The sequence below is a fragment of the Buteo buteo genome, chromosome 7 (assembly GCF_964188355.1).
Source record: "Buteo buteo chromosome 7, bButBut1.hap1.1, whole genome shotgun sequence".
Classification (NCBI taxonomy): Eukaryota; Metazoa; Chordata; class Aves; order Accipitriformes; family Accipitridae; genus Buteo; species Buteo buteo.
The window spans coordinates 17,913,362-17,941,351 of NC_134177.1; the positions used below are offsets into that span (position 1 = coordinate 17,913,362).

General features: G+C 36.6%; 1 protein-coding gene across 3 annotated transcripts; it reads right to left on the reverse strand.

Moving 5' to 3' along the window:
• Positions 1–3,686: 3,686 nt before the first annotated feature.
• On the reverse strand, positions 3,687–27,981 carry TRPC1 (transient receptor potential cation channel subfamily C member 1). 3 transcript variants are annotated; one of them, XM_075031739.1, is made up of 13 exons: positions 27,327–27,981; positions 25,398–25,552; positions 24,073–24,174; positions 22,997–23,199; positions 21,439–21,570; positions 19,922–20,117; positions 17,911–18,247; positions 13,427–13,566; positions 11,165–11,308; positions 6,886–7,061; positions 6,523–6,724; positions 5,790–5,984; positions 3,687–4,951 (listed from the first exon to the last, which is right to left on the reverse strand). In XM_075031739.1, exons 1-13 carry the CDS (start codon positions 27,460–27,462, stop codon positions 4,724–4,726), a joined length of 2,346 nt encoding a protein of 781 aa, XP_074887840.1. In that variant the 5' UTR covers positions 27,463–27,981; the 3' UTR covers positions 3,687–4,723. The 3 variants fall into 3 exon arrangements, with proteins under 3 accessions (XP_074887840.1, XP_074887841.1, XP_074887842.1); XM_075031740.1 differs by lacking the exons at positions 22,997–23,199; positions 24,073–24,174; positions 25,398–25,552; positions 27,327–27,981 and adding an exon at positions 20,244–20,338 and having other exon boundaries at positions 21,439–21,565; XM_075031741.1 differs by lacking the exons at positions 19,922–20,117; positions 21,439–21,570; positions 22,997–23,199; ... (1 more) ...; positions 25,398–25,552; positions 27,327–27,981 and adding an exon at positions 18,576–19,859.
• Between the last annotated feature and the right edge of the window lie 9 nt (positions 27,982–27,990).

The window sequence follows — 27,990 nt, forward strand, 5'->3', positions numbered from 1 at the left end:
TAACTCATTTTAACTTAGCTTTTTCTCTAAAGTTGTTTTATTACATGGATTTCTGCATTATTATCTGTGCTTAATAAAATATTTTAAGATTAAATCATACACCAACAAGTTATTTATTATGTATAAAGTGGGGCAGGCTAAACATAGCTCTTTTTTGATCATTCACATGCTTTTGATGGTTTGGGTCTTGCGTAGTATGACTGTCTGACACTACACTTCCTTGATGATTAAGGGTCTGATTTCCCTTCCATGGAAGTCAGTGAATTGTTGATTTGAATAGGAACTGGATTTACTCTTCAAAAAACTAGACAACTGTAAAACAGCACCATGCTTTTCTCTACTGATGACTATAATCTAGTTTGTAGATATCACTAATAAGTTCCATAAGGTAATTAGGGAGGAGGAAGGTAGGAATTAATCTAGTGGCAGTAAAGCACACATGCAAATAGTTTATATTTGTGTCTCTACTGTGAAAGGATGAACAATACAGCAATGCTCAGTCTGGCACCAGTAGTGAAAATAGTAGCATATCTGTCTAATTTATTTCATTCCCATATGCAAAAGGTTGAACAAGAAGCTATTTTGAGAATAAGGGAAGGAACAGACTGGGAGCAGTTAGACAATGTCAGAATGTTAAGAGGTTTTTGTCAGGTCTGTTGTATACAGTTATTTGTTATTCTGAAACTGAAAGGCTATAACCAAAGATGGAAGAATAGAAACAGATTATAGGTAAAGATTAATACTCAGACGTTGAAGAACATTTTGGTCAAAAGCAGATATTCAATACATTTTCAAACTGGGTAGAACTTGAATACTAATAAAAATTACATGGATGGAACAGAATCTAAGATTCATTTAAGTACTTGTTTTCCTTGTATATAAATACCAAACCAGAGTTCTTTTTATAATTTGTAACCATGGGCAGGAAACTGTAATGAAATACACAGTCCCTATTGGAAGTACTCATTGCTTATTTCAACAGTGGAATGAAGATCACCATTCTTCTTCAATTATGATTCTCACATGTAATACCAAAAGGTACTGCCACAGTGCAACTCAGTAGCATAGCAGCATCTGTTCCGAAGACTGAACAGGTAGCTAGGCAGGAGACAAAAGAATCAGAGGGAGGCACAAAGGTACAAAAAAGGCTGTGCTGGCAGTGCACACCAAACAGCTCAGTGCTGTAACCACACTTCACAGATTGCTAAGTCTTTGCCTTACTGACTAAGCCAAACAGCATTTCTCTATGGAACGGACAGCAACATTTTTTTCTAAAGCAGATGTAGTTTTGTAATTCTAAAAATTTTAAATGGTAATTTTAATTTTCCAGTATTGATTTCTATGCAGATTAAAGGGTTTTATACACAGTGCTCTCGGCATTTCTCAGCAGCAGCCCGGGGAGAAGCAATGTGGAAATCATGCTCGGAACTGTCCTGAACTACAGTAATCTATTTTTATTTATGATGACATGACCATCTGTCATGCAGCTTTTTCCAGTGAGGCAAGAAGAGTCTGGCAGACTGCTCCTCGTCTCCCAAATGGCAGGTAGGGAAAGCTCCTGCCTGCTCTTCTCAACACTCCCTGTAGACTAGTTTCTTCCCCAAATTAAAGCACTGACAGCAGTAGGCCTGCAACAGGAGCCAGGACTTAAAGAAACACAGAGCAGTACCAGTTTTCTCAAGTAAGAATTGGTTACAAAACATAGGTAACAACTATTACAGGTTGTTAAAAGTACATGTAGTGACTGTAAACTTCAGACATTTAAAATCCAACCTGCAACCAGAATCAAAATTATCTAACTGCAATAAACCTTCTGAAATCATTTCAACAGAAACAATCATCAAAACCATGGTTTAGCAAGAGCATAAAGAAAGCCGACTCAGTAATGAATGGTTTTGACCTTTCTACTGCAAATGCAGGTAGCATGAAAATTTCCATCTCCATTTTTCATTCATCAAAGCAAAGTTAGCTCTAAGACAAAACAAACATTAATATGAAAGAAAAATTATTTTTCAGTAGTCTCGAAAAACCCGCTTAGTCCTTTCATAACTTGCACTACAACTTGTACAAAAAAATTCTGAACCCTATAGCCAAGTAAACTCCAGCTTCTCCAAACTTAATTCTTTGACATCCCAGTTTAAAGAAGTATCACAGACACCTAAAATTTTGTCTCTGTGCATATCCAGAACTGTTCTGTGAGTGTGCATAAGGGAGATCTTGGAGCCCCAACATCTGCAGACTACTTCTGGAACAGCCAGTATTAAATTGCCAAATAAGGAAAGCAATAGCATGTTTAATACATGTGAACTAGGAAAATCTAAATGGCAAGACAAAACTGACTAAATAGTACAAAGCACGCTGTATGATTAGTAGCCAAGTAGATAGGAAGACTGCAACAGCTTTCAACCAAGGCAGAGATGCAAAGTGTCATACAACTAAGGTCCTACAGAGAACAAACTTCTCTCTGCTAACTATCATTTTACAAGTATGTATTTCAAGGACAAATAAAAACTCAGAACCCCCAGTTCCAACCCAAATCCCCCCAAAGTGCCTTGAAGTCAGACAATTCTTCCCAAGGACATGTCTATACTGTAGTAGAACACAGTGCCACGGGACAGTGACCGAGCTAGCTCTGCTTAACATATCAAAAGCAATGAATTAGAAATAGCTACATTAGCATGCTGCTTCATACAGATAAACACACAAAGTTTCCCACAAGAATTACCAGCGTGAGCCAAGTGTCAAGCAGCTAACAGTGCATCTAGAACCCAATCTAACTTGTTTGGGACTAGCTCAGGTATCAGTTCATAGCACTACATGAAGCCATTTAAATAAACTTAAAGTTAACAGGATGGGTCCACACGGAAAAAAGGTAGTAACACATTAACACCAGCTACCTTCCTTAAACTTATTATCTTAACATGAGAAAGAAATTACTTTCAATGTGGTACCTGATATAATGTGTTTCAAATATGACTAATATTAACACAGCCATATTTTTCAAAGAGCTTTTATTTGTCTGCTTCCTTTCTTGGATATACGTAACATACACAGCACATAGTTTTTATGTTGATGTATAATTCAGACATGAGATCCGAGTCCAAATACAAAATTCAGTGATCCTCTTTGCTTTGAACACAAGAGGTTAGCTGCTTATTCACATGAAAACCCAACACTTATCAGAATCCCTCTATACTACAGGACTCCTAGAAGCAGAGTATTAAACCCTAGTTCAGATATACATAATTTCATAGTACAGAAAATATATTACCTTTACAAGAAAGTGTTTTATAAGAATTCCTTCAAAAAAGTAAACATTCATATAAGCCTCCACCCTATCAACCTCCCCAAATCAACTGTAGTCAAAGACCACTATGGCTACCTGCGCCTTCTCAACGTAAGACCATTTTAGAAGAGCAGCATTGTAACAGTAAAATTGTCAATCAATCCTTTAGTTGTCATAAATATACTTATTTTGTACTTAAAAATACAGGAATCTCGCATTTCTCAATTACAGTTTGTCAACTTGAATTATATAGAAGCATATAAAGCCATATAGGACCCTCTAGCACAGAAAATCCACAAAGCCCTTACTGTCCCTTGTAAGCAAAGTCAAATCACATGTTTTCACAAAACATAGTATTCCTGACACAAAAAAATGTTTAGCTTGGCAACAACTGTGGTAAAAAAAAAAAAAAAAAAGGAAAAAAAGAAAGACAAGTTTAAAAGTAGGTTAAGTAAAACCTGCCTAAAGCAGGCCCTCCTAAACTACATCTGTCCAATGACCAGATTCAATGTATGTTCTCACAGAAAGAAGTGTACAGTGTTTCACATGAATTGTTCAGCATTGCAAACAATAGCACTCACATGCTCCATCTCATTTTTGTTAAATCACAGGTTTTAATAATTCAAATAATTTCTCATCCAGATTTTAAAACCCTAAGATACTAGATCTTAAAAGTTCACAGGTTATCTTTAAAATTCTGTTCCCAATCTTAACATGTGTAGTAAAACATATTTTTGAGGCACTGCTGAAAAATCCAAACAGGAATTGATTGTCTTACACATAACCATAAACATTCAAGAAATGGTTGGTCTATTTTGAGTTCAAAATTTCAATGTTCCCATGAAAGGGAAGAGTCTTGATGACTTGATTTTCTGTATTCTATAAATGTTAGTATACAGTCAATGTTAACATACAAAACTTGGCACTAGAACTGCCTCTTTCAAAGCCATACAGTCTTCGCATGCACTGTAACCTACAGTCAAACATAATTTCCAGCTGTGCTGGAAATTCTCTATTATTCTATATCTGACTTTTCTATTAAAAATAAACATAGGCTGGATTTTTGTTTTAAAAAGCCTATCTTCTCCCACAACTTGAAAAACAAGTATCAAAAAGGAACAAACAGCAAAAATATAAGAAATAAACACATTGTGCTAGTTATGAAGCTCTGATACCTGACAGCCACAGTCTGAGGAACATTAAAAAATTCCTATAAACAAGTTTTATATACACACTAAGATTAAGAGCTTAAGAAAATTACTCTATCTGGTTTTGCCTTTATTTCCACCACTTCCACATCTAGCTGCAACTCATGCAAACGCATTTTCAAATGTATTATTGTGCAATAATCTTCTATTTGGTCTGGCAACAAAATTAGGTCAACACTTTCACCTATAGGTATCTAAAAGTACACACTTTTTGTTTAAAAATTAGTCCTTAGTTTCTTGGATAAAACATAGCATATTTAGAAGTTCGAAAGCCGAGCAGGTCTCTCATCTCATTTCGGAATTTTGACAAGTCTTGCCGCAATTCATTTAGGTTTTCCACAGTTGCCTGATCCGTGCTTTGCATCTTCTGTCTCATGGAAGTCAAGTAACGGTGGACTAAGCAACACATCACCTTTTGATAATTCTCATCTCTCTTGTGCTTCAGATTTCTCCATTCCTTTAAACAAACACCACACATTTACTACGGAAAAGTGGTTTGTTTTAGAATCCTAAAGCCTGTATACAGTTATACAGAGAATAATATGAACAAAATAACAAAGCTATTTTATAGAAATATCCTGATGTGCACAAATACACAATGCATGTAAATTGCCAGCAAAATTTAAATTAAATAATAATCTGCTGTACCAGGAAAACTGAACATTTTTAATCTACCTGGCTTGGTTAATTGTCCTATGGGCAATTAAGAGTTCTATAATCCTGAATCTTTGTCAGTGCACATTCCATAAAGTCTCTGAATTTAGTTTATTTAATGCTACTTTTGTCAGCAGGAAGATGCAAAATTAGTATGCAAAATTACAGGTTATAATAAAAACATTTATTGAAGAAAAAAAAAAATCCCTCCCCCCAACGAGATGCTTCAGTGATCCATTTTGATTATTTGACACTTCTATAACATGTTTAAAACCAATTGCCTTCCCCAAAGAATACTCTAACCTCACCTTTTCTGAGATTAGCACATACTTCCTTGAGGTTTCTATGAGTTTTCAATCAGTCAAAGCATTTTTTCCAGACTACTTCTGGGGGAATTGGGGGTTAGAGGGAAGGGGGTTGAAATTCCCCAAATTGAAAATTAATAGAAACTTACTTAAGTAGAAATAGGTAAGACTTATCTGTTTATATTTTGGACACAACACACATTATTCTATAGTTCCTGTTTATCTTAGTAGCACTCACCATGTGACAGGCAGCTTCATGCAGCAACTTGCTGATTCATTTTAGCAAGCAGCACCTTTCCAGCTTCAGAGCCTACAGCTTTCCCAATTATTTCTTACCTTTAGGCTGTTCTGACGTTTCACTTTGCCACTTGATGTATGAGAGCAGATCCATTTACTGAGACTGTTGAAAAGGTAACAGATAGTCTTGGGAGAGGGAATAACATTGAAAGGTGGAGGTAGTGTGCATTTGTCATCAAAGTAGCTAAGCCAAAGCTTGGCACGAGCAAACTTCCATTCCTTATCTTCATGATTCTAAAGCATCAGAAACATTAACAGAGATCAGAAGCAAAAATATTAACAGGCTATTTCATAAGTTTGATTTTCTCATACCTGAAAAACTGACCATTATTTAACTTTGATTATATAGTATATTAATATATAGATTATATAGTATTTTAATATTTTTTTAATAAAAACATGTATCTTCAACTCACCATATACTGTAGTGCAAATACAAAATTTAGCTATGAAGGTATAAATCCCCCATCAAATGCCCCAGCACCACACCTTATCAAGAATAGCATCTGGACTTGAACAGGCATTGTATCAAGAAAGTCTTCAATTCCCAGAGGGCCAAAGCCTTGCACATATTCAACATGCAAAGTACCCATTTTATTTGGATATAAGTAAATAAAAGGTTCATATTTGAAGGAAAGATGCCCCTTGTGAGCTCAGAGACAGAGCTCATCCATGGAGGTCTGTAGATTAGTTTACACATCATAGGAAAAAATCTGTATAAAATCCAAAGATACAACTAGCAATTATTGGTAATTAATCAGAAACCACTTACTGCTATCAGCTGAAAACTTTTATGAAGCATTGCCACAAGGAGTTTAGTTAATACTATCACAACCACCACATTGTAGGTACCAACAATAACAGCACCCACAAAAGACTGTAATTCTTCACCATAGCTAAAACGTGTGACAAAGATTGCTACATGTGCCAGTGAGAATATATACCAGAACAGAGCAAAACATGTGCCAATAAACCTAGAAAAACAAGAAAAAGAAAAAATCTGGTTAGGTAAATCAAGCACCAAAAGTGAGTTTACTTAATGTAAATTCAAGTTCAGTGACAAATTTCAGTTTTGTTTAATTATTAGGAATTAAGGGCTAGAACAATACAGCTATTTCATAAATATCAAACTCACGAATGGAATGTGTCATTGCTCTGTTGTTCACAGAAAATACCCGCACAGTCCTTTTCTTCATTTACAGTAAATCCTTTATCATAAAGTTGTGTCAATCCAATTGTGAATGAGAACAAGACAAGAAGAAACATGCCCAGAAATTTTCCAAAATCTTGTAGCATCTGCCCCATTGAAATCTGTGAAATAGATTTATTTCCAATTTTAGTAAAACATGTAGTTATTCTTGTTTGTATTCTCTCCTTCAGCCTCTAATCAACAACAACAACAACAAAAACTATTTACATTTTAAACATTTAACTTAAAATTTAAAATGCTAAACAGGCCTCAAATTCGGGAGGTACCCTTGTACCATTTATCAGTGAAAAATTCTAGATGTTAATAAGAAAATTTAAGTAGTTTTAGCATCGCCTGATAAGTTCACATCCTTCCATTAACCATAAGCAATAGTATGTACACCTTATTCTTTATTTGTAATACCAATGATAAGGAACTCACAAGTCAATACATAAAAGCAGTAAATGAAATGCATATGAACATAAATACTGTCATAGAAAGTTAAGAAAACACTTAATAAGGACAGTGAATTAATCAAAACATTTGGAATCATAATTCATCACTAATCAAAAAGTAGTACACCAAAGCCCATCTGCAGAACACAGAATTAATTCACTGTACGTTTTATGTAAGATTTTAAACATACACAATGTGTAGGTGCATAAGCATGTGAAAATTAAAGGCTGTAAAGTATAGAAGACATGACACTAAATTCAGATCATTAGTTTCCATTTCAAAATATCCTATACAGAAGTTTGCAACAGTACAAATACAGCATCTTTAAAAGAAATAAAATTATGCTTGTGCATTTTTCAAACAGAGAAGACCTCAACTTGCTTTTGTTATAAGTGTAAATTTTTACACAGACACAGCACAAACTGTTTACACAATTTAAATTACTCTTCCTACATACTTCTTCAGAGAACAATACTATTATAAAGAATGCAAATATATAAAATGGGGTCAGGTAAATCTAATCCTGTATATAAATCAGTATGTGGAAAGCCTGATCCTATATGAATCACAATCTGGACCAAATCATAGTCCAGAAATGTATGCTCAGGTTTTGCAAGTACAAGTATACTGGGAGGTGAAGTGCCAGCCCTTGCTCCCTGCCATGCTGCTGGAAACTCACTGAGTACCCATGCTGCACAGCAGATTCTCTCTGATTCTTTGCAGTTTGCCACAGTCATGGAGAATCTGCAGCTGTAGGCAGAGCTATGCAGTAATTCTATCGTTTGGTCAGAGGATGCATGCAATCCCCATTCTACTGTTTCATCACATCTAACCCTATAAAGAAAAAAAACCAAAACACCACCAACAACAAAGCATTTACCCTTTAACTGACACATGGTTGCAGGCAAGAGAGAGACAAAGTAGATGAAACAGGAATGCATAAAAAGTGCAAACCACCCAAAAATACTCTGTTTGGAATAGTGTGGTAACACAGCCCAAATACCACTTGCTTTCTTCATGTAGTCATGCTATTCCTTTCTAAGTATTTAGAATATCTAAGCATTTGAAATCTAAAGATCTAATCTAGGGGAATATTATTCTATCTTCTGTTAATAATAAAAAAAACACCACACAGCCAGCTTACAAATCTGCATTCAAATAGGTTTTATTAATGAATAAGTAACTGAATGCTTAAAAATAACTCTAATAGCCAAGAGAACATAGCTGCCTTCCCTCTGACACACTGTTGGGTTTACATGCCATTTTTGATTGCCACCATTTGAACTTTGTGACCTACTTTCAGAAAATACTGTAAGAGTTGTTGCACAAGCTGTACTGGCCAACGGTAATAACATAAGCTTCAGTGTGCCACTGAATGGGGTGACTGTTGACTGTTTTTATTTACTTAGAAAATTTCATAACATAGCCTCCTAATAAAAAACTTGTGAAAGATCTAGTACATAAATAAATATGCACATTAAACAGTGAATCTCTTCAAAATGTGGAGAGACTTCAGTGTTCAATCAATTTGTGTAACAAGCCTAATGCTTACTGCAACATCAATACTTTAGTATTTTTTTCAAAGTATGCAAGTACATTTCCATTTAAAAATGTATAAAAGAAAAAATATATTAAAATAATTATAAAAATATATTAAAAAATTATAAAAATATATTAAAATATATTAAAATAATAAAAATAATTAGCAGCAACATAGTCACAGCTAGAGAGAAAAGGGCAAGAAGTAAAACAAACAAAACCCTTAGAGGAGAAACAGGCATCTTCCAATAATATAAAACTGGTTACAAGAACTATGAACGTTCTTTTCAAAGCGCTTTTTATGATGATGTTAAAAAGACCAATTTAAAAAGTGATTTGCTTTCTTTCAAGGAAGCACTATTCTATATGAAACAAAAATATTCTAAAAGTTAATTATTCATGCAGCAAGATTAAGTCCTCTAACTCATTAAAATGAACTGAACCATCAAGCTGGAGGTTTTCAGCTAGAACCTTAAGCCTTGATACAAGACCTAGTGACCTGAGCCAGAATTATTTACTTCAGAACCTCCTTCGGTATAACTCTAGTTGCAGAACAAGAGTTGCCAAATATTTATTCTGCCTTTATGCCTAATAGTGATAATGTTTCTTGCAGCATCCTTTCAAGTCATCCTCTTGCCACAAAGCTCTTAAAACTAGAAGAGAGGACAAAGCGTTGATTTGACCTATTAGGACAAATTCCATCGCTATGATCACTGAATGACTACCCTATTTATTCCAAAGGTCTTTTTATTCAAAAGACAATTGCAAACCCAGTGACGATGCTGACAACCAGCTATATTAACTAAATTATATCATGGAAATAAATAAATAAATAAAGGGGGGGAGGGGGAAGTCCATCAGTACAACCTAACAGTGATTTGTCTGATGTGATTTGTTGTCCTAAGTCTCCCAGGAAGCGAGTCCAGAGAAGCTGAAAGTATACCTACGCAAAGCTTTTTTCAGTAAGCTATGCTTTTACTATCAGGTGCTTTAGTTTGTTAGGGCTTTTCTCTGGCAAAGTAACAAAATCAGTCAGTGCTGAGGACTTACGCTGAACAGAAAAACCACAGAAGGGAAAAAAATGTTGCTAGTGGAATAAGAGGTGATTTCTATTCACAGTATTTTCTAGAAGGAAGCTTTCTTTCTCCTATTACTCTAAAAAGGATCGAGGGAGGTAATTGCATCCTAAATGTGATGTCTTAATAATAGTCCAGGTTCCCTCCCCTATCCCCAAAGGTACCAGACCTTCTGTATAGTGTCATATTGCACCCTCAAGTCCACCCAGTTTATCTGAAGTTTATTACGATGAATAGCACCAAGACTAAGATGAGAGGATCTGTGCTTAAAAAAAAGAAACCAGCTAACAAAAAAAACACTACATGGCATAAAACTCAGTAGAAAACTCCATGTCTGCTCTCAATTCAGGAAAAGAAAATTAAATTCTTTGCACAAAACCAGGCTAAATTCCAGCTTTAAGTGAAAAATCTGAATTCAGCTTAGAAACTGTTGTGGTCTCTGCTGTTCCAGCATCACAACCCAAGACTGTTAATACTTCCCCCCTACCATCTCTGGATGACTGAATTAAATACATTACATAATTAAAATGTGGGGGTTTTACTGTCATTATTACTCAGTGGAGGGCTCCAGCAAATTTCAAGTAAGAATAAAGCTGTTATCCCTTCTTATAACTGGCTATAAATAGATGACTATTTCAATACTCTTGAGATATTTGTATTTTTCAAAGCAAAGCAATTTGCACAATTCAACTCAATGTGCAACTTCAGTGGGATCACAGACATAAACAGAAATGCTTTTGATTACTCTTCCTTGCTACACATCTCATTCATCTTTCTTTTAAAGATAAGAAGTTAGGTTGATCATTTGCACAGAACTTTACAGAAGAACCTGATCCTTACAGTTTTCAAACTGCAGACACTTATGCAGTACATTAAGGTAAGAACAGATGAAAACAAAAAGACAGTATAGGTACAGTTATGGAAAAATATTATAAGAAAGTGAACTACACTAGGTCTTCCATTCTTTTTCATACCTTTTTCCATTGAAATCAGTATGTTTTACATGAGATTAAAAACCCCAAACTTCAATGCAGTATCACTTCTACTTTTTACTTGCTGACTTTCTTACTTTAATTTCTTCTTTTTGTCTTTTCAGTAAGACTCTTCATAGCAAATTAAGAGCATTAATTTTCTCAAGCAGTAATGATATTCACCTGGAGCGGTCCCAGAATAGAGCTGGTTGTGTACATGAAGAAGAGACGCAGATAACTAAGAACATTAGCAAAAGCAAAAAGACCTTCTGCCACTAGGGTAGGATGGAATGCATCCCAGTCCTTCCTTTCAGCATAATCATGAAACTGCAATATAAAAAGGACAAACTGAGATTACTGACATTATATATACAGAAATACACCCATGCACTGCTCCCTACTTCTGCCTCCAGAACAGGTGATAGCATAAAAGAAATTAACACATAGGATTCATTTATGGCTTACCTCTTTCAGATATCTCACTCTTTAGAAAAAGTCATTTTAAAAGCCATTCCAGAGGGAGCCAGAAATCAGATGGTTTAAATTTAACAGCTAACTCTGCCACTCACGCGCTCAGCAAACCATTTATTCCTCTGTTCTGCTTTCCCTTCTACTCTGTTTTGCACTGTTCGTTGAAATGGGGACTCATGTACTTTATAAACATACGCATTGTCTAGCGTAATAGGCCTCAGTCAAAAACAGTATTAAAATGCTGCTAAGAAAACTAATGTACACATGCAAGTGCAATGTACTGACAGCTGGTCTTCACTAGTTTTAGAAAGTTTTAGAAAGACTTAGGATCTGGGGTTCTTTCAATGGATTTTATGAATGACTACAGAGAATGGAAATCACAAGTAAACTGTTGGTGTAAATACACCCTTAAAGTATATCCACTAGATACTATTCAACTAGTCACATAATATCCACAGATCCGTAACTTGTGGCTTCGCTGAAAACATTCGACATTTATATTACCAGGTTCTACTGTCTCAAAATGGACATTCAAAAACTAAGGAACTCAAACCAGCTTTAAAATAACTTGCCCAAAAGTACGCTGCACAAAGATGGCAAGAAACAGGGATAAATATGTTTTTATACACTGCAATTGCATGTGTACAAATCCTTGTGCTACAAAGACTCTTCCTTTATTTCTTACAGCTCCAGTGCCTACAATACGGGCTTAAGATGTAAAACAACCATTTTTATTTGGTTTTCTAAATAATTTATAAACTATAAAAAGAAATTTTGCCATATAAAAGTGGCAAAAAAGTCAGCCTGTACCTGTTTACATAGGGCAGGAGTCCTGCATCTTCAAAAAGGTTACAACTTGAATTAGTAGCAAAGCGCTCTTATCTCAGCAAAGGAACTACTACTACAAAAGTGCTGGTTGCAAAGCAAATGGTTGGGAAGGCAGCCCAACATGGCATTCTCTCTCTATTTTTTCCAAGAAATGTAGCTTTCCTTTCCAAATGATTACCAGCCTCTGAATCAAGCAAGGATAGGGAAATGAGCCAAACACCAAATTGGAAAGAACTGAACCAGTTTATTCCCCTCCCAACCACCAGACAGCTGTCAACTCACAGTTTGCAATACAAAATAATGGTGCTACTGCACTGGCTTAAGTTTTGCTAAAATATTCATATTCAATTGGTCTGGCAGCTTGCCATATGCTGTGCAGCTAACACCACATGCAACAGAATGAGAATGATCATTTTTAGAACTTGTATCTTCAATCAAATCCAGATGGCTTTTCAGAGATAAAAGATAAGGCTCCTCTATGGTCTCAAGGCTTTTTTGCTTGCTACAAAAAAAACAAAAAAACCAAACCAACAACAAAAAAACCCCAAACCAACCAAAAAACCCCCACCAAACGAAAAACAATTAAAAAAACCCCCACAACCACCTATGACATTTGAGCATATGTAATCAAAAGCTAAATAAAGCTTTCTGTAATAAAAAGCTTTAGGCAACCTAAACACAGATGTCACTATTAGCTTTCTTCATAGTAACGATTTATGGAATCAGGCGAACTCAAAGACAAAATCAGATGATCTGTATGGGGAGATTTCCCATCATGCCATTTGGAAGACCAGCCAGTTCTTACAAGGAAGACATTAGCTCTCTTTGGGGTCCCTGAGTACTTGGACATGTCTTGATGCATTTTCTAACTCCCATTTACCCATCAACTTCTCTTTCAAGCCCCAAATGCAACAAGACCAGAGATCTTGACAACTACGCAGCATATACCACATAGAAAACCTAACTCGGAAGCCTAAACTGTACCCACATAGTATGCTATTACTAACGTAGTACAATGAACTACAACATACTACTACGAACATACCAGACGTAACACATCTTCACATATTTTACAGCAATGTACTAAAATTATATTTGCCCAGTCAGTCCCAGAGGAGCTTTGGATATATGAAGATGGGTGCTCACCTTGTTATGGGCAACTACTTTGAGAGCAAAAGTTGCCAAATACAGGGAATTCATGACAAAACTAAGCTGATTACGTGATTCTTCTAAAAAGTCTTCTAAACCATCATACCAGAGTCTTTTAACATCTGACCACACCATTCCTGCAGGAAAAAAAACAACCAGTGAAGTCAAGCCATTGCACTAAATAGATATTCTTTTACAACTAAAGCACTTTTGACTGGCTTTTGTAAATTATATTTTAGCAAAGAGAAAGAAGTAGACTAATCAAGTAAACTTACTAAAAGCATTGCATTGGATTACAAGCATTAATCATAAGGCAACAAGATGTTTAACCTTTTCAAGCCTACTTTCCAACTAAGAAACAAATTCTCCAATAAAAAAGGGCATGAGAGGACATGAATAGAAGAAAAATTAGACAGGAAAAGGTCAAATTTAAATAAAGGTAGAAGGCTAGAATACAAATGCTTTTTCTGAATGAAAAGTATTCAACTTTTTCTAAAAGCACTATAGAAATCATTACATTGCTATATAAAGTATCAAGTATTTTTTGGAAGCGTGTAGGTATTATAAAATGTTTTTTAGGAATAATGAGCTCAGTAACTGTTACCAAAGAGATCCAAAAAGTAGAAACTTTTCTCTGCTAATGTTATTGAATATCGGTTAGGGTAGGAAAAGAGATGATGACTTAAGATTACAAAAATCAGAAGTTTAACTTAGAGCAACACACATTCAAATATTCAGGATCTTTTTAGCAAAATGAATTTTGCCTTGTTAATGTCTGGCTGTATGGAAAAATAACAGTTGCTAAGAATTTTACTAACTGAATGTCTCTTACAGATTTGACATTTTTATAAAACTTGAAAAGACCGTTAGATGAAATATAATGGCACCTTTCATTTCTATGAATAATCAGTTATTTAATGGGTTTTTGAGTACTTCAGATATATGCTATTATATTTAGGACAAGAAGAAAAGCATCATGTGTATAAATGGTAGTTAAAAACTGTTAGACTTGGTTCAGCTTTTAGGACTTTGCAACTTCTCTAAAACTTTGGCCCACTAAGAGCAAGATCCAGTGAATGGAAAAAAAAAAACCAAACCAGATACTTATGCATGACTTTATTTGTTCAGTCAGCTTTACAGCAATGTTGGAAGGCATAATAAAAAAAAAAAACATGCTGTGCACAGTTTGTTAAAAGACTTACATAAATCTCTCTTCTTCCTGGTTATAAAAAAAATACTTCTGAACAAAAACCTCTGTGCCCCTCCAAATGATCACCATGTATTTTTTACAGAATCAGTAAAAGGAGTTGGAGAAGTAGAAGATGCTATAAGTGATGTTATTTACATACACAAGAATTAGAGTTCTGTTGCTTTATTTTGCTGGGGAAGACACTTGTATGACTTAGGCTCAATAACTTGGAAAAGAGAATTACTGTATTCATGATTTTGAAGGTTAAATCTAGTAGAACACAAAACTAGCTGCTAACTTTAAGTGTTAGAAATTCTGCTGTGACCATTTTTGACATTGATTTTTAGGAACTATTTTAATGGGGCTATGGAAGACAATAATGTAGGTAAAACCTTGTTCAACTTGGTTCTTTTTATTCCAGTTAATATTGTCACACATTTTCAAAATACGTTCTTTTCAACTTACTGAATAATTTTAAGGAAACAGTACAATGTGATTACAAAATAGGCATTTAAGCTATAAATGCAATTACTATTTAAAAAAATCTTAAGATTCAATAATGTGAAAAGTAACGTGATTTTAATGATTTGTATTACTTATAGGTCATTTTTCAATCCTATCTGAAATCCACGTTAAAATACTACATGAAGAAAATAAAATGTTTCTATGGGCTTTCATTAAAATTTCCAAGACCACCTAATGACACACTTTCTGCCTACATTAGATTTGATGGAACAAAATAATTTTTAAAATCAGATACTGAATCTCAAATCAAAGGAGGAGTCTGTAACACTGGCGTGTACTCTACATTTGAAGCTTTCAACTTTCTTTTAAGACCTGCATGCATTTGTATCTGAGGTACTGGGTATTTCCAAAATCTGCATGAACAACTCAACAGTTTTAATACAGCTAAACAATGAAAGGAATCACAATTGCAAAAAAACCCACTCTAAAATAACAAATAAACCACCCACAACTACTTAGATAAAAACTGTGGTGTTTTCCACTGTATCACTGCTTTTTAAAAGTCCAGTCAACCAAATGATACATATCTAATTACCTTACATTAAGGAATGAGTTTCCATGAATTTATCTATCAAATTTTAATGTAAAACCAAACATAAATGATCCAACAAAAACATGTTAAAAGGCTTTATGAGTTTTCAACCAAAACAAAAGTTCACGAGTACTCAACAAAAATTATACCTGTGCTCCCTCTACTGCATCAACCAGAATTAACATGCATCCTTTCAGGTAGTTATGATAATCGGTGACAATGATGTACAGAAATGGAAAATTACAATATGGGAAAATAATACTTGTTTCTATGTTTTAAAACAAGGATGAGGTAAATGCACGCCTTCAATTTATTAGACTATGATGGAGTATGCATACATAAACATACACAACATACACTTTTTTCTTTAAACAATACTCCAACGCTGCAACAAGTCCAAATTTTATTATTAATCACTTCTCAAATCAAGATTTAGTCATGAAAGATTGACTTACTACTTACTGTTTATGGCAATTTTGTATATATTCAAGCTGAGCAGAGTACTATAAAAATTTCACGTTTACAACTATGAAAGAGATTCTGCAGAACCCTAAATTTTGGCAATTCTTTAAAGTTGGATTAGTCCAACAAAAATGTACAGAATCCTCCTGTTTAATCTAGTCAGAGCATATTAAAATATAAATGAAAACAGTGCAGGAATTGATTTTATGACTGTAACTGCATGCTTACTCCAACTACTTGCAATCCAGAAAAATTATAATTAACTTGCATATAATGCACAAATACTTTTAATCTACTTTATGATTACAAAAAGATCTTAGCTAGATTTTCAAAGAAACAATAACTTTACTAGTAATATTCAGATTCTAGCATAATTCCATATACAGACACACAAGTAATTAAGAAGCTCAGATCATTCCTACTAATTTTTTCATAGAATTCACAGAATCATGGAATATCCTGAGTTGAAGGGACCCACGCAGATCATTGAGTGCAACTACTGACTCCATAATGGGCAACCTAAAAGTTAAACCATATATCTACGTGCGTTGTCCAAACACTTCTGGTAAAAGAGAGCTGGACAAAATTATAAGTTTTGTGGATTGCTGGCTGATGAAAAAACAAAACAAGTTTGACTCACAATGATTAAACCACCTACATACTAAATAATACTACCGATTCATGAAAAATCATGGAAAAAATCTAAAGCGATGTCTGAATTAATTTTATTCCTCAACTTAGCACCAAGGAAAAGTAGTCGATGACAGGCTCCTACCTGTTAGAAAACTATTAATCTCAGGAACACACACGTGCTTTGCCTTTGTTGTGGTTTAACCACAGCCAGCAACTAAGTACCATGCAGCTGCTTGCTCATTCCTCCCCACTCCCAGTGGGATGGGGAGGAGAACTAGACAAAAAAGTAAAACTTGTGGGTTGAGATAAGAACACTTCAGTAACTAAGCTAAACTATAATAATAGTAATGTAAAGGAATATAACAAAAAGAGAGAGAAATAAAACCCAAGAAAAACAAATGACGCACGATGCAATTGCTCACCAACTGCTGACTGATGCCCGAGCAGTGATCCGCCCCTCCCAGCCAACTCCCTCCAGTTTATATACTGAGCACGACATCCTATGGTATGGCATATCCCTTCAGCTAGTTCAGGTCAGCTGTCCTGGCTATGCTCCCTCCCAGCTTCCCTTCCCATGCTGGCAGAGCATGGGAAAATGAAAAATCCTTAACTTAGGATAAGCACTACTTAGCAACAACTAAAACATCAGTGTATTATCAACATTATTCTCACTCTAAAGCCAAACCACACTGTACCAGGTCCTAGGAAGAAAATTAACTCTATCCCAGGACAACCTTCAGGTTATTGTTCTTTCTTTTTTTTTTTTTTAAAAGATCAGAATTTTAAAACTACTAGGAAGATACACAGCTTTGACATTAATTTGTTATTGCACAACTGAATCTCACTTGCATCACTCTGAATGCTACTAGTCCTTCTGAAGAAAACCTCACTTTCCTCCTCAGTTAGATCCTAAAACATTCTGATACTTCACTTTCTGTGATAACTAGAGATAGTTCTAACACTTCACATCCCTTCCTCAAAATGTGTTCGGGTTTTTTTTTTTCTTGTAACACTATCCTCCAAAGAGTAAACTTCGGTCACGCAATGAGTAACATGCTAATTTCATAAGAAGATAGTACAAATAATTACTGTTCAATCAACATCAGCAATTGTCATCCAACATACCCAAATCATACCTACCAACCAACCATATTATCAGAAGATAGTCTATTCTCTCAAGGGCTGGTCCCATTGTATTCTTCTTATTCTCATTGTAGACAAGGGAGTACAAATTAAGTAATAACAGAAACGTGAAATATGAAGCTCCATGAATAATAAACTTCATAAAAGGAGTGTGAATTATTCGACCTACTCGAGATTTAGGGGCTAACAAGTAACACAGGGACAGAACTGGCCAGAAAATGCCAACTGTCAAAACAGTCAAAATCTTCTTGCATGTGTGCTTGCGTCGATAGCCTGCCATCTGTCCAAACCATACAGTGTTTAGAAACTGCTGGCAGTTAGACTGAGCAACAAACTGGGGGGAGGGAAAAGAAAGAAACAAGAAATCAGTCTTGGGTTTCTTAATACAGATTACTAATTTACATTAATAAAATTCATTTTCAAACTATGTGTATTTACCAATGAACAGTAAAAGGCAAGAATATTAAGTTGAAATAACTATCTTGTAAGAGAACAAAAGTGCGATGGACACATTATGATTATAAACATCCATAACTTTGATTTCCTTCTAAAACCAGCAACTAAACATGAATTATAAATACTAGACTTTTAATGGTTTTCAGGTCAAGAATGAGTTTTGATTTCTAATTATTTAGATATCTAGCATATAAGTAACATCATACCTCAAACAGCTTCATTATCTGTTATTATAAAGCACCGTGATCTTATCTGAAGAATAAGATAGTGTTACTGTGAAATATTCACACTGTAAAACACAACATGTTGTAAGATGAGGAGTAAAGTGGCCAAGCAGTTTTACACATATCAGTTCTTATAGTCTTTATGGCTCTACTCAGCAGGGTTAATTTTAAAACACAGTAAACTATGTTGTATCAGTCCCTGAAAAGATCATTTTGGTCTGAAGGTTATGTAGATTATGCAAATATAGTTTCAAATTTCAGGTGCTTATTTGCATGGAGTTACGAAAGAATATATTTCAGTAGAGGATGCTTTGTCATTTAATTTAAAAAATATCAACAAAAAGAACCTTGATATCATCATCACGGTTTAGAACACATCACAAAAAACTGGCTCTATTGTAAACCTGCCAGGAATAAAACATATTCTGCAAAGATACTTTCCTCATACCACACAAAAAATGTTATTCTCCAACCACAGTTGTAAAAACAAGCTATGCTTAAAACCAGAAGAACATCTGAAATACTTCAGTATGCTTGTTTAACGCATACCAGAAGTGTGTAATGCTGGTTCTAGGACATTCTGTAACTATGGCTTATGGCTTTTAAACACTATGTATTTTAACAGTTTCACAAACAGTTTAAGCCTAGATACGTAGAACAGACAGAATTATAATGCCTTCTGCAAATGCTAACTGAAAAAGGATTTTGCATGGAAAGAAAACTCTCTCTGTCCCCAGTCCTTGTACTAGAATCCCACAAATACCCATTTGCCTTCTAGTACAGCAAAACTAGAGTTATAATTTGTCAAGGGATAAAGACAACAATGACCTACTGCATGAAATAAATTCCATACTGATAGCATAAAAAGGCACTACTATTCTGGAACAGAGGCACTATTGAGTTATACCAGCATAGGTCTAACATAATTCTGAACAGCACAGATGAGGTCTGAGCCAAAGCTGAACAGCTAATGACAAATGAGAGGATGATAAATCATATATGGCACCTAAGAATCCATGCTTCTCTAGGCAAGGATTTAATGAGGATCTGAACAAATAATTACCACTACCAGAGCTGTTCATAAAAGAGTGGTAGTCTATACTCCAATACAGAAAATACTACATTCTTCTCCACAGTAAATACTGAAGAAATACTCGGTATCTTGCAGCATCATTTCCCTGTTTCACATGCAGATGTTCTATGTTTTACTATCTCTTCTACAACCCTCGCAAATTTATTTCCACTTCTATGTCTAGAGGCAGAACAATAAATTAAATTACTAGCAAAATACAATATGGAAAGCTTATCAAATTACTGCAAAGACAAACCTCTTTTTGATTATATTTGATTGCAAGTTTTAAGCGACTTAAGTTCATCCTCTCTTCCAACAATCCTCGCTTGTCTATATGTTCATCACTAGATGTGTGATTCAGAATAACTTCCAGCTCCCGTGAGTTCCGTGCTTGTGCAAGCAAATCTTTAGCAAAGGTTTTGCACTGTTGAGCTAGCTCCTCATAATCATTTCTGAAAGACATAGAAACAGTACATACTATTACGCTGCTCACATACTTTCCATTAAATCACTGACTATCCATTTTTGGTTGGCATTGTATGTTATGCTAAGACAAATTAAAAAAAAACAAACCCTACAGTCGTATGTCAAGATCCAAGTATTCTGAAGACAACTCTGAGTAGGTTTCATCATGCAACATGACAATTACACTTCAGTTTAGTTTGCAGCTCCGCTAGATAGAGAAAAATTGAGAAACAGACTTACAGTATACAAATTATTTTATAAGTTCCATATACAGAGTTAAAGCTTAGAATTATTTCCAGGACACGAGAAGGCATAGTAGTCACAAAATATGACCCTGGCAATTCATCATTTGGACTTTCTACCTGGAAGGGAAGTTGGTTTGGGTTTTCCTTTATTCCTGTCATCTGAAAATTAAAGTCTAGTCACTGAATACTATTTACAAATATAATAACCACAATAAAATAAACTACACTATTTGCTTGTCGCACCTAGCACACAGTCTATTTTAGTGCCAAACCACATCACAAAAACGCAACAGTTGAGCTCTTATTAAGAAAGATAATCAGCTATAAAATATAGCTGATTATATATATATAAAAGCAGAAAATTCATATGTTGTTCAGGAAAGCATAATTTTACCCCATACAAATGCTTGCTTTCATGTTCTCATAAAAAATACATGCTTTTGTGCTCGTAAATTTTAAAATGGTAGAAACCTGCATAGTTTAAACTTAAAATTATATTGAGCATACGTTCATTAAATAGACAAGGCATTTTCAGCACAAAATCTTCTACACATATACATGTATTTTTTATATATATACACACACATACACACACACTGTTCAGAGTCTCATAATATAAGGAGCAAAATTAAGGAACAATACCCGAAACAACTCCCAACATGAGTCAGGTCAGTATAAACAAGGTGTTGCATACTTCCACCCTGACGTAGGGAAAAAAAAGCGCAGAGTACTAATGAGATATTGATGATTAATAGGTGTGTGATCTTGAAATAAGTCAGCATTTAGCATAATTGCTATTTATTTTTCCAGAGTAGAGCAAAATTTGCACAGTTGGTGCAACTATACACATTGAACTGCCTACACCTAAAAGGATTTAAAGTAATTAAATTGTCAAAATGACTGCTAATGAGGCATAAATTATATAACTTGTTATTAAGTCTAATTATCAGTTTAAACACTCCATTTACAAAAAATTAAGAATAAACCTTTTCTAATGCATACACATTTCTATATGTGTAATTTCATAAAAGTATTAAAGTTGGTTTGTGTTTTCAACTCCTACCTGAATTCAACCTCAACAAGGCTTAATTCTTTCAAGTCTGCACTAAGTTCAAAAGCTCGCAGGATTGGATCCTCCTCTGTCAACATGATTAAAGCAGGACTGGCCAAACACCGATAAATGTCAAGACGAAACCTGTGACAAAAGAAAAGCAAGCAAAATGAAAACGTTTCATTTGATTAGCAGTTTCAAATCAGAACCTATTCCAAAAGTTTGCATAGGACAGTCAGCTGAAAGACAAAACAATGGGTTTCTTAAAATCAGACACTACAAGCATTAAATGTGATATATCACAGAAGACATTGTCCTTCACGTACTTAGAATCCCTATTATTCTAAGTATCAAAAATTGGACAAACCGGTTGCCTCTTCTTTTCCTCACTACTTCAACTGTTACCAGTACACCAGCAGAAGGCCGTCAGTTAAGGTAACAGTATTGGTAAAGTTTTGACATTTTAAGTGTTATACAGTAGCTCTTATGGTTCTTCAAGAGGAAATAAGAGAGGGAAGTAAAGCATTTAAGGCAATCTTCTATTTTAACAAGCTAAATTAAAAACAGTGGGGAGCTTTAGTGTGCAAGACAAAAAAAAAAAAAGCAGGGAAAGCATTTGAAGGGATGTTTTCCAAAACTAGTGACTCATGAACACCAAAACAAAGTCTGTTATCCATTCTAGTTTAAACTAAGAGCTGTTATCTCAAATGTTTCTATTGTTTGTTTGCTTGGGATACCCTGATACCTTTTCTCATACTGAAGTTAATGACATGGGGTATCAGATGGATGTTGCCATTACAGGTACCAGAAGGTAGCCTGTAGCAGCTCAATACCAGTAACAATTATCCTTTGACTTCCCTTATTTGTCATTTGGATACATACTGGAGTAATTACATAATAATTAATTGTATATTGTAATTGTAGTCCACTTATGATCTTTGAGCTGTGATTTTTCACCCTCTCTCACATATTACATTGTATTCAACCCTCAAATATGTTGTCAAGTTAACCAGACAAAATACTGTCAAGATTGGTAAATCCCTTTCCTCACTTGAGCCTTTATTAAAAAGCTTTCGAATTTCAAAAATACTGAAAAAAAAAACCAGAAAAAAAATTGTCCTTAGTTTGCATTCATCAATTCATGCTACATAAACACTTTTAGAAACAGGATACAGAATTATCCACCTCCTCATTCTGGCTCAAAACCCCCGAAGTATTAACTAACTTAAGAAAAATTTATTTCCATAGTTCCTATGCTCCCAAGCCAAAGATAGCTAGAATGCTTGTGACACAACTGGTAGAAAGGAAAGGCACTTAGCTTCACATGCACAGTGACTAAGAGTATAAAACCAAAATGAAAAAAAAAGCCACTGCCTCCTACCAGCCTTTTCAAGCACAACCCATCCCCAAGAACTACCATCTCTCACAATAAAGGCTATAACATATTAGAGGAATCCACTCATAAACCTCACCTTAAAGAGAAAAAGGAAATATGCATCTGACCCAAGCAACACCAGAGAATTATGAAAAGATATTTTTTTTTATTACTGTCTATGACTGGTAATCTTACCTGGAATGTCGTAGACTATCTTTTTTGTTCTTTGCAGTACACAGCGTGCATTCACAGCCTACTGCATGAGGCTTGGGTAATGATATATCTTGCTTTAATAGCATGGTGAGAATTTCATAGTTGTTACGATGAGCAGCTAAAATGACAGGTGCCACATCCATGGTTGTCGAGTACTCTGGGTTCTGAATGCGTTCCATTAGTTTCTGGAATAAAATGTAGGAAGTATCTAAATTTATTACATGCAGTTCTACTACAGTGTTCCCATGTAAGGGGTTTTTTGACTGTTCAGCAATGAATCTCTCCTTCAAAATATTGAAATATGAAATAACAACATGAAAATAAGGAAAAATTTCTAACAACATTCAAACACCTCTCAGATAAATACTGGGAAAAAAAACAGGACACAGAAATGTTTATGATTTATTTACATAGAAAACCTGACATTCAGTGTCTACCTTCTCCAATATACATGCATGATATTAAAAAGTGTATTTTGCTCTAGTTTGAAAAAAATTATTATATTTACTTTCTAAGCACAGAAAAAATATCCTGACTGTACCATACTCTGTTATATAACACCTTACTTCTTCCCTCCCTCCACCTCTACTTGTGAGCTTTTAACTGTTCTTTGATACTTGAGTGCTGGCAAACTAAGTTTCAACTCATTAATTTCAAGGTGAATATTTGATGTTTATAGATTCGCTCAACAAATCTACTACAAAGCTTCAATACATTAATATATCTGCTATAGATCAAGGCTGCTAATTACCTTGCAAACAGTCTACAATAAAAGATTTATAACCACTCTATTTTTTTCTCTTCTGGAATAACTAGGCATCTGTTAGCATTTGGCACATACAAAGCCACTGGATTCCTTAGGCAGTAAAGCAAAATAACGTATTCTATCCTTTAAGACAAAAGAGTCTATAAAAATAATCCCTAATGTCCAGATTCTATCACCTTAGAGGTGTAGAATTTCATTTAAGAACATTGTTTTAAATACTACGGCTACCCAGAATGCAATAGCACAGCCCCCCCACTCCCCAACCAAAAATCAAGGAATAATAACACTCAACTACAATGGTTGGTCTGGAGGATCTTTTTGGTCGGTGATTAAGCAGAATGTCAACAGCTCCCACCACTTCAGAATCAATAGCCACCAAAAGTGCATCTGATGACTAAGGAAAGAAAACAAGTCATATGTGAAAACAGCAGTAACTTAAACAGCATAGAGTCAACCTTAAGCCAAACTGCATTTTTTCTTTATTTTTAAAGTACTAAACTGATGTTCTGTATTATCACCATGCATATGATCAGGATACAAATTCAGGTTGTCATTCCAGGAGTTAAATACTGACAATTTGTTTCATTGCACAAACAGCAGAAGAACCAATTGCAGAAATTACTTTCCAGCAAAGATGATGCAGGATACTTGCAAAAATCAAGTTCTAAGGGAGAGTTTACCAGGTTATTAAAAACATTAAAAGCAAGCGTCTGTGTAACACAACTCAGGGTTATGGGATACTTCAGCCCCACATTTGTAGTTCTGTGGTAAAGCTAGGAATGTAAGGGGGTTTTTTTCTGGGCTGGTAACTACTTCTGAAACTTCTCTTAAGTTGAGCTAAGCAGCTTTTAATTTTCCCTACAGTTGATATTATCCTTTTTAATTCACTTGAGAAAATTCAAGTTTTTACTTTAACAATAAAAGAAAAAGACACAGTTTTTATAATCACCACTAAAAAGGAGATCCAGGGAGGGGAAAGTTTGCTGGTTTTTTCCCATCCAATATCAAACAACCTAACAAATTATACTACTTTTCCCTGTTTTACACACTTAAGCTACCATAGCTACAACTCTCCCAGCAGCAGCAGCAATGTTGCAAATAGTTAAGGAAGTATTGTTGGTATGAAACCGCCTCTGCCATCAAGCATAGATCAAAGTTTAACAAGAAAGCACTGCAGAAACACATGCTTGCCTTAAGATCATCTAATATAACATGCATTCTTCTAACTGTGCTACCGGTTTAAAGTTATATCCCACAGCCAAAGAGATGTCTGCATTCTACACTTCTTAATATGATGCACTCTGACTATATACTGTTTATTTTGCTTGAAGATAACGTATACATTATCGCTACAATGGGATTAACATTTAAAATAAAAATCAACTTGTTAATATCATTGAAAATGTTACTATACATTTGCTATGCCAATAAAATCCCCCTAGAAAATTAGTGAGAAGAAAACACTTTCATAGTTACTAAATGGAAGAACTGAACTGCCTATAAAGACAGATTCTATTTCCTTCCAAATTCTGACAGATTAACAGAGAAAATATATAAAGAGCAGAATACACAGATCAATGACTACACTGAAAATTTTCAATAACTTGTGTTGTATACCTGGCAGCCATAATCCAAAAGAAGCTGTAGTATATCCAAGTTTTCATTTTCAATGGTTATGGTAACTGCATTTCGTCCAAGCACATCCACACAATTTATGTTCATTTCGCCTGAGCTGTTTTCCTCTAAGAGTTTCTTAACCATGTAATAGTCACCTGCACAAGTAACGCATGAATGTCACTTAGTATTATAAAGCATTAAAAGCATGTGAACATTGTAAGTACCAGCTACCATCAAACAAGACAACATTCCATAGCTGGCGAGAGACATGAATACGTCAGACAATTAAGATGTTAAGATAGATAAGCCTTCTCTTATCAGGGAGGAAACAAGATATTTCAGGAGGTCTCTTTACTAAGGCACCTACTTTAAACTACCCCTTTAGCTCCAGTCCTAAAAACAAGCACACACAAAAGCATGAGTACTTTTCAAAACTGGGGCAACAGCTCATACATAACCTGTGAGAAACAGGAAACATTAAGTTCAACTACATCAGAGAAGGCTTCTTGGTTCAAAAAAGCCATACAGTCAGAAAAACCTTCTCTACAATGCTACAAACAGGTGTGCATCTTCCTTGAGCAGAAGCCACATTCATCTTCTCTGTATCACTCCAATTTTTGCATATATATCATCAAAGTAGGTGTGATATGATGCTGCAATGTTACAAAATTCAAGCTAGCAACTTTGATGAGCAAGTAAAGCTAACTACGGTAAGATGTACCTAAGCTGCACTTTCCTATTTGACTGAAGCATAGACACATCAGGCTGCCCTGTTGCATATTATTCTGTTTAATTGATTCTTCTTGACAAAGATAAAAGTTTTGAATTATTTATGTCTCTAGGGGAACAAATTATTTTGTTTGTATAAACAAAAAACCCCCCAGGAAACAGACAGACTTTAGCTTAGCCTACTTCTGTATGCAGTAGAATATATAGAGGTTCTGCAAGAGCGCTAAACCAGATGTTATATAGACAATTTTTATTATTTTTACACCTTTCTTGCGCATCCTTTTAGCTCCCTAAGCCTCTGTTTATACTTAGGGAGAAAGCTGTGGCTTGGTCTGATCTTCAAGACAGACGACACCAGCAGCACGGCTGCAGGCAGTCCAGCTGTCTAACAGCAGGGCATCTCACCACAAAGGACACCAGAACAAACTTCCTAAGCCGGCTGGCTAACATCACTGCAGAAATAATACTACTCCGTTAACTAACCTAAACACACGACCAGCAGACAGCTCTGCATATAAACACACCAGCTTCTACAACCGTGCTTATGTTCTAAAGTACACATAACCATTCAGCACATGATTAAAACCCTATCTCAGAGTCTAGCACTTAAGACATGTTAAGATCAGTTTGACTTAAGGCTGTGCTTCTACTCAAGGGTAACTAAATATATGCTTAAACTAAGTAGCACGCTGTAGAAAGGAAAATCTCTTCCCATCCACCACCATCAGTTCAAGTCCCAGGAAACCAGTCTCACTCGTTCTGGGGATGTCTAGATAAGCCCCCACTTCACTCCTCTGACACAAAACGCACTCCCCCACGAACACGGAGGGAGCTGGCCCAACGCCTCCCCTCCCCCGTGCCCGCTGGTACAGGGGACAGCGGGAGGCGCCGGGGCTGCGGGGCCGGAGCAGGGCAGCCCCGCCGCGGGGCGCCTCCTGAGCCGGGCGCTGAGGCGAGGCCAGAGGCCGCGGTGCCCCCCAGCAGCGGCGGCGCTGCGGGGCACGGCGAGGACCCGCCGCCCCCCGGGTGCGAGGCGCGGGCGCTCGCGGGATTTACCCCCAGCCCCCGCCCGAACCGCGGGGGCCGGGGCGCTGCCGCCGGGCGGAGGCGGGCTCGGGCTCTCGGAACGAGCGGCCGAGGCCTCCGTTCCCGAGGGCGCGGCGGGCCGGGCGGGGCCGGGCCAGGCAGCGGGGCCGGTACCTTTGTCGCAAGCCAGCAGGAAGAGCTTCTCGTCCAGGGTGGTCTCCTCCTTCACCTGCCGCACGTCCTTCAGCGCCAGCAGCTTGTTCGGCGAGGCCGAGGCGGACGAGTCCGCGCTCTGGTACAAGGCGGCCATGGCGCCGGCTCCGCCAGGCCCATCAGAGCGCGGGCGGGGCGGTGGCGCGGCGCGGCGCGACCCCCGGCGCCCGCCGCCAGCCCCGAGGGAGCGGGGCGGCAATCCCCGGCGCTGTCAGCCCCGCGGGCGGCCAGGGCAGGGCACGGCACGGCAGGGCAGGCCAGGGCGGAGGGCGACCGCTCCCCGCCGCACTGCGCAGGCTCCAACGGCGGCGTCGCCCCTGCGAGGGGCAGCGGGAGGTGGGCGGGGAGGAGCGGAGCGGGGCGCAGCGGCGACCGATGGGCCGGCGAGGCAGCCGTGGCACTGCCGGCGCCGCGGCTTCGTGTTCTCCCGCGGCTCCGCGGTTTACCTCCCCTCCCGACAGCAGTTAGGGGGCCGGGGTCGGCCGGGGATGGGACCTGCGCCCCTCAGGAGCCGTGAGGAGGATTTCGCGGGCTTCCTTCAGGGGGAGGTCGTCGTCTCACCGCACGGTGAGGCGTCGAGAACACGCACCGCAGCGCGTCACCAGCATCTAACTACTGATTGTCC

Bases quoted from the DNA above. Each gene is read 5' to 3' on its own strand.
- TRPC1 (XM_075031739.1), bottom strand. From the start codon at position 27,462: ATGGCCGCCTTGTACCAGAGCGCGGACTCGTCCGCCTCGGCCTCGCCG. The intron at 23,200-24,072 runs GTTGAGTGTTAT...ATTTTATTCCAG, and splicing joins CCTCCAGACCAACCATTGTA to AAACTAATGGAACGCATTCA. The intron at 11,309-13,426 runs GTGAGCACCCAT...TTTATATTGCAG, and splicing joins AAGTAGTTGCCCATAACAAG to TTTCATGATTATGCTGAAAG.